The sequence below is a fragment of the Podarcis erhardii genome (genome assembly GCF_964252035.2).
Source record: "Podarcis erhardii genome assembly, chromosome: Z".
In the NCBI taxonomy this organism is placed as follows: Eukaryota; Metazoa; Chordata; class Lepidosauria; order Squamata; family Lacertidae; genus Podarcis; species Podarcis erhardii.
The window spans coordinates 48,266,756-48,274,501 of NC_138504.1; the positions used below are offsets into that span (position 1 = coordinate 48,266,756).

Here is a 7,746-nt window from a genome sequence, read left to right on the forward strand (position 1 = left end):
TCAGTTTCTTTGCCATTTTGGCACCACTGTTTACCTCCCTCCACCCTGGTGTTGTCAGACTCCACACCCACCCCAACATCCCTGACCAGACTGGACAGACTACCTTGGCAGGTGCTGGACTCTCCAATTCTGTTTGTTTGTTTGTTTGTTTGTTTGTTTGTTTGTTTGAAGACTCCTGCAGCCAAGCGGGTGCCAAAGTCTTGCTCTACTTTCCTTTGGACCACATCAGTGAGGCTAAGAGGAGGCTTCTTATCGTCTGGACAGCCCAGGACCTCCATACACACTGAGGGGAGGTCACCTCAGTGCTGTTAGCAAAGCAAGGATAACACGGGAGGCAGCAGTTATGAGTTTCTGCAGTCACAGAAAGTGCTGTGATTCTCCAGTAGTTTGACTTGACCCCCCAGAGGCACACTCCATTCTCTCTCAAGACAGACGGATGCCAAAAACAAAGTTCGTTTGGGGTTGGCACCCAAAATGGCTCAGTACTCATTTCAAGGCATGAGTTCTGTTGCCTCATGTTTTACCAAACCCGCCCCCCAATAAAAATGAAAACCACAGGCTACCTGAAGGAAAAGCTTACTTACTTATTGCATTTATTGCCACCTTTTTCCTCCACGGAGCGCAATACCCAGTTCTCCCCCTCCCCATTTTATCCTCACAATAACCCTTCGAGTTAGGTTAGGCCTAGAGGCAATAACTGGACCGAGGTCACTCAGAGGGCTCCTTGACGGAGTGGGGACCTGTACCCTTGTCTCCCAGGTACCACCACTCTATATTTGAGCAGAAATGTTTAAAGATGTAAAAGTGTTCATGGTGAGGTGTAAAGTTCCTCACAATAACCCTTCGAGTTAGGTTAGGCCTAGAGGCAATAACTGGACCGAGGTCACTCAGAGGGCTCCTTGACGGAGTGGGGACCTGTACCCTTGTCTCCCAGGTACCACCACTCTATATTTGAGCAGAAATGTTTAAAGATGTAAAAGTGTTCATGGTAATGGTATCTGAGCATGTTCTGGGTGGATGCTAAATGCATGCTCAGTGTTAAAAGGGATTGAGACCCATGCACATCCTAATCAAGGAATTTAGTGAAACGCCTTTGGTGCCTGAGGCAAGACGTGCCACCAACACTTTTAAGTTCATAATGCATTATTACATTGTCTTTTTTATTGGTTAATTTTTAATCGCTTTATGCTGCTATATCAGTGAAACACTGCCCATATGTCCCTATACAGTGGTACCTCAGGTTAAGAATTTATTTCACTCTGGAGGTCCATTCTTAACCTGAAACTATTCTTAACCTGAGGCACCACTTTAGCTAATGGGGCCTCCCGCTGCCACTGTGCCGCCGGAGCACGATTTCTGTTCTCATCCTGAAGCAAAGTTCTTAACCTGAGGTAATATTTCTGGGTTAGCGGAGTCTGTAACCTGAAGCGTATGTAACCTGAAGCATCTGTAACCCGAGGTACCACTGTATAGCGTTTTACCTTTTTTTACTGCATTAAAACTGTGAACCCCCTCCAATGGTATTCAAGGGGCAGATAACAAAGGACAGGGAGGGGGGAGGGAGGATTAAAATTTGACACCAGAGGGCGGAACAGAGCAACCATCAACCAGCAGCAGGGAGTGAAACAGCATTTTGGAAAATGGTGTCGCCGCATATTGCTTACATTTGACAGACAAAACCAATGGAGAAAAATGTTTTAATTAGCAAGTGTGCCCTGGGTCGTTTTAGAACGCCATATCTGATATCGTTCTAATAGGGGGATATAATGTTAAACGGGTCAGTGTAGATCCAGCCATGGTCTTGGAAGAATCAATCCCATTGTGGTTCCAGCTTAAAGCTCCTTGGTCTGCTTAACACCCTCATTTTGGGTCACTGGCTGTAGCCTGTAGTCTAAAGCTTTCTGCTTGCTCCAGGCACCTTCCACCATCAGTGGTGCAGTTAGGGACTTGTGCAGTGTGATATGGTGGTAGCAGCACTAGCTGTAGACCTGGGAGACCAGGTTCCTAATCCCCACTCAGCCATGTAGTTCACTTGGCCAGAAACTCTCTCAGCCCAACCTACCCTGCCAGGTGGTTGTGAGGAAAAATGGCAGTTGGATAATCGTGTGTCCACCTTGCGGGAGAATATGAGGCATTACCAGAAGTGGAGAGAAGGGTATGGCTGGGCTGACGTCCTTCATCAACTATGAACAACTGATCGCTGCACACTTAGAAATGTATTGCAAGATTTAGATTAGATTTATATGTGAGAGATATTATATAATTTGAGATCATCTCTATAATGGCTTTGTGGTTACAGGTTGTACAGTGGTACCTCGGGTTAAGAACTTAATTCGTTCCGGAGGTTTGTTCTTAACCTGAAACTGTTCTTAACCTGAGGTACCACTTTAGCTAATGGGGCCTCCCGCTGCCACCACGCTGCCAGCATGCGATTTCTGTTCTCATCCTGAAGCAAAGTTCTTAACCCGAGGTACTATTTCTGGGTTAGCGAAGTCTGTAACCTGAAGTGTCTGTAACCTGAAGCGTCTGTAACCCGAGGTACCACTGTATTTTGTATTTCATTTGTAGACCTTGCGACTGGTGTTTCTGTTTACTGTCACTGCTATCCTCATGCAAGAAAACAATATACATAAATACATAAAATGTGTGCACTTTGTGCTCCTTGGAGGAAAGATGGGTTATGAATGGTTGTGGTTTTTTTTAAGGGACTTAAACCTCTTGGGATAAAATATGGCTGTGTTGGGGGACCATTCCTGCTCATTCAGATGAAGGCCCCAGACTTTTGCCTTCAAGCCTTAACAGAACCACTTTCCATTCCTTAAAAAAATGGTCCCTGCTCTGCCAGGTCTGCAAATGGCGGACTAGAGGCCTTCATGAAAGGATTCTAAGATTTGCTTAAAGAACAACAATTTTTAAATCTGGAGGTTTCAGTGCATAGAGTCAATGTGTGTGTAAAGTACATATTGAAGTTAGCCTGATTGTTATGATTTCAGACTCAGTTATTCCCCTTCTACTCATCAGGTTAGCAGAAGGCCTGTGCATCCTTCTGACCCTGTTTGAAGCCAATCTACACTATGTTGTTTTGTACCTCCTTTTATTCAGGGTGTGTGTGTGTGTGTGTGTGTGTGTAACTGCAGCCCCAGACCGTTCAGAAGCCAGTATTCAAAAGACACACTTATTCAGCAGGATTATAGAATGGTTCTGTAGGGGTTTTTTAAGCTATCAGACACAGCCAAAGGGGTGTGTTATCAAAACACAGCTGCCTGCTGCCATCTTCACAATTTGCTGCTTAATGTAAAACAACCTACATAGCATTTCAAATGCAGTTACAATAGGCTAAACGCACCACACTCCCCAACCCAGTCTTCTAAGCCACTTAGCCCTCTGACGGCATTTGGTATCAGAAGATGGCATCTTAGCCCCTTTCCCCCCAATAATTTATCCGGAAGGATTTAACTTTTCCTCTGCCCTCGCACTCAACAGCTCTGCTTGAACCCTTCAAGATCTAAAGAAACTGCAGCACTGTGAATCTGCTGCCATGGAGACAACTGGAGGAAATCTAGTGAGGTCACATCCCCATAGGCTCTCTTGGAGAAAAGACCCATCAGAAGAGGACAAAATGCAGAAATCCATTCATTCACCTGCCCTCCATCCACCAGGCACTCAAGTAAACAACAGAAATATGAATGCATTGCTCATCTCATGGCCAAAGGATATTTCCAGTCTGTCACTATTTTGGAGGTCGGATTCAAGCTCGTACCAGCAAATCCAGGTTGCATGATTCGCCAAAACCTGTTTCCCTAAAAGATTATGGACTTTTTGCAATAAGGACATTTTTTTTAATCAGCCCACATTACAGCTGATGAATAAAAGGTCTAGCCAACTCCCCCAACCCACCTCAGCTGCAGGCCCCCATTTTTTTCAGCTGATTTGATGACAACAATAAGTGTCTTTGCAAGGTGGGGATTGACTGACTCCACCTACAATCAACCTGGTCATGCAAACAAAAACCTCAGGACATTCCAAATGTGCACCCAGTGAAGGCTTTTCAATCCTATAATAAACAGCCCCCTTGGATGTCTGGTTTTCTTTAGGTTTTTGCTGTGGAAGCAGCAGTAGAGACATACAGCTTTGCAGCTTGGGCTGTCTCTTAACAGTGCTGATCCTAAATGAAATTCAACAGCTCTCAGGTCGTTTTGGTTAAGAATGGAGCTGGAAGCAGCCATTTGAGATGCAAAGGTATCAGTGCTATTTTAAAAAGACACACACACAAATTTTCATTGTGGACATGAAGAGAGGGAAGGGTGACACAAATATATTGTATAGAAAAATTAAACACGGCTTGTTTCCAGAAGCCCCTCTTCTCTTAGTGGGAATCACAAGGTACCAATCTCCTAGCCTTAGTGAAGTCTTCCCAATTGAAAAGGATTAAAATAAGCATCAAAACGCTACCAGCCAGCTCATAAGTGTCCTGCAGGAACAGCCTGTATGAGCCACCTTCCCTGATTGCCTGCTATTTGCAGAGGTTTCTGGAGGTTGGCTTGAAGGTCACATGAAAGGAAACCCTCACCAGTATTTTAATACAAAAAGGGAGCACCCAAAATGCTGATTTTCCTTATCAAGGAGCAAACATTTCATCTTCCCTTCTGGATCCTCAACATGGCATCACCCAGGATACGCAGAGAAGAGTATACCTAAGAGATGCTAGCTGGCCTAGTCAATAACCACCTCCCATCTTTTATCTGTTGGGTAACTAATTCCCTGTGAAACCAGGCAAATATATGCAAGCAAAAGGTGTGCTGCACTCGATTCCCCCCCCCCCAGTCCTTCCTGGAATTTCACCTGGTGCAGGATTGTGTCCAAGGCGAGGCTTATAAACAGAGGAGGCAAATACCTCCTAGGGGAAAGGCACTGTCTTTAGCACATCTTGGCAGTGAATGTGTGGTGCATCACTAATACATTTCTTGACAAGGAGCGCATTTCATATGTGACCAGCAGAACTGTTACACTTGGCTCTTCTCTCCACCCCTATAAGCAGCCTCAGAAATTGTAATGTGGAAAAACACACATTGATGCATCAATTGCATCATTTTGCAAGAGAGGGAGGGAAGGAGAGAATGCTGAATCCAAAGACAGAAAATCAAAAAAATATGGCTAAGCTCCCTTCCATGATATTTCTTTACCATCTTGAGATTACATAACATAAGAGAGGCTTTTGTCCGGGCTTTGAAAATCTCCAGAAGACTGGAGATGGCAAACGCTCTCCTTGAAGCAACCTCCTCTTCCTTCCTATCTGCCCACCCCCTCCCCTCACCGCAGCCCTGCAATTGCCCTCTGGCAACATAATGAAAAAAGGGGGGGGGGGGAGAGGAAGAAACGGACTCTCCCCCCAGCCTCGCTCTGCCCCAGGAGCAATTCTGCCTTCCTACATAGAGCTTCCCCCCGCCTCTCTAAATAAATAAATGATTTAGGATTAAAAGCGCCAAATCTCCCCATGCGCGGTGATGTGGACACAGCACAGCACCAGACGTCGGATTGCTTCCTTTCGCTCTTCCTCTTACAACTCGCCCCCCCCCCGGACACCAAATGGCTGCTTTTGTGCAGTAAATCACTCCTAGGAGCAGCGGAGGTGGCGGCGGGCGATGTTGCTATAACGCGCCCTTCAAATTTTGAGCACACACTGATGCTCACCTCCACCCTTCCCTTCAGATGCTCACTGAAACCGATCGTGATCTCTTTCTCAGGGCAGGGATTGCATTTCATACCCACCCAAACAGAAGGAGACAGAGGTGTACACACACACACACACACACACACACACACACATTCATACATCTATAGATTTCCCCCTAGTTTTAGCATATGTGAAACGCAAACGCGCCGCTCGTGGAGGCTTGCCAGTAAACAGGGACATTATCTTATCCCTTCGGGGAGGGAGAAGGATGCGGAGCCTCCCCTCATCCTGATGAAGGTGATGGCTCGTGGAATGTCACCTGCCAATCACGGGGGCTTCCTGTTTTTCTGCAACATCCCCGACGCGGAGGGCGCATCCGCAGTGCTGAGGAATGGCGGCGTGAGAGGGGGGAGAGCTTTTCCCGCTCCCCCATCGCAGGGAGCCAAAGCGGCTCCAGATCCTTCCCCTCCCCTTCCCCAGCCTCCGTTTCCCCGCTATTTCGGATTTCCACTGGGCAAGGGCGGCAGGAGGGGGACTTCCGCGCATTAAGCCGGATGTCTGCTCTGCACCAGCATCCACAGAAGCCCAGGACTAATTAAGGCGCGGGCGCGGGGGATGGTATAAAATAAAATAGATGGTTTAAATAAACACCACCAGCTCCCTTACCTTCCGACGAAATTCTCCAGGACGGAGCTCTTCCCGGCGCTCTGCCCTCCGACCACAGCGATCTGGGGCAGGTCCAGGTTGGCATTCTGGCCGATGGCAGCGAAGGCATCCTGGAGCTGGTTGACCAGCGGGATGAGGTCCTCCATTCCTCGGTTCCCCATGGCTGCTGCACGCGGCGGGGAGCGATCTCACGTCTCCAGCGGCTTGCAAAGCGTCTCTCTCGGAGGGCTTTTTAATTTTTTGGAGGGTGGGGGGGGGGGCTCTCGTCTCAAAGGCTAGTCGACGGCTCGTCTGTGGCCCCCCAAGTCCTCATCGGTGCGTGTCTCCTTTTTTTTGCGCGCGCGCAGATGGGAGTCCTGCCCACCTTCCCAGCCCTGGGACTTGGAGGTGCCCGAGGGGGCTGCTACTGCAGCGCCCTCCCTTTCCTCTCAGCAGCCCCGCACCCCGCTCCGCCTAAATCAGGCTCCTCGCCGGGTCTCTGCAGCAGCGCTGCCTACCACGAATGAAGCTCCCTTTGGCCACCTGGTCCTAAGCCGGATCGAGAACGTACTTGCTCACAGTCGCCGCCAGAGGGGGATCCGCAGCAGCCGCTCGGCTCAGAGAGCTTCATGGGAGTCGTAGTTCTTTCCTTTGGTTTCCCTCTGTCTCCCGTCCCCTTCCCCAATTCAAGTTCAGTTCATATACTGGGGGAGGGGGGTGCGGAGGTGTCCTTGCTCTTCAGCTCCCACCATCCTTGACCACTGCTGGTACTGGTGGCAGCTGGAGAGGCACAGATCCCCCATTATTTGCTGTAAGCAAGAGACAGAATAATAGATGTCAACATTTAGCTCCTTTTATGATTATCAGGCTTCTTATAGATAGGGGTGCATATACATATAGATCAGCATGTGCAACTTTTAATGCAAATATTTGTCCTTTTGTGAGGGTGATGCCATTCCTGTTTTAGGGTGATGCGTAAGTAAAACAATGGACTCCATACCAGTGGCGTAGCGTGGGGGGTGCGGGGGGGGGGGGCCAGCCGCACCGGGCGCAACATTTGGGGGTTAGGGTTAGGGGGCGCAAATCCATGGGTTAGGTGGCGCAAATTACTTGCCTTGCCCCGGGTGCTGACAACCCACGCTACGCCACTGCTCCATACTCAGTGAAGGTTGGAGGGAGCAGAACTGTGGATCAATGAGCTCAAAAAGGAGCTAACCTCAGTAAAGGTTGAGAGGACATGGAGAGACTTGTACAATCATTGGCAGTTCTCTTTCTTCTACCAGGTCCGTTGCTTCTTGCTGAATCCTTGCCTGCAGTTGGGTCTTCTCTCTCCTCCTAAGTTGTCCGGCTCTCCTGGGAGCTCTGGGCTTTCTACAGGGTCATCTGCCACCTTCACTCTCGAGGCCTGGAACACAGGGCTTGATTTC

At 48.4% G+C, this 7,746-nt stretch overlaps 1 protein-coding gene across 21 annotated transcripts in view; it reads right to left on the reverse strand.

Moving 5' to 3' along the window:
- DNM1 (dynamin 1) overlaps nucleotides 1–6,908 on the reverse strand; it is a 131,054-nt gene extending 124,146 nt beyond the window's left edge. For 9 of the 21 annotated variants that reach the window (XR_014152677.1, XR_014152678.1, XR_014152679.1 and 6 more), the window contains exon 1: nucleotides 6,341–6,904. Coding sequence is in view for 17 of the 21 variants with exons in the window: in XM_081847551.1 (XP_081703677.1) it covers nucleotides 6,341–6,501 (161 nt within the window). In the remaining 4 variants the exon portion in view is untranslated. Of the gene's footprint in view, nucleotides 1–6,340 lie in introns of all 21 variants that reach the window. The other 12 variants (XM_081847555.1, XM_081847553.1, XM_081847549.1 and 9 more) reach the window with 7 other exon arrangements.
- Between the last annotated feature and the right edge of the window lie 838 nt (nucleotides 6,909–7,746).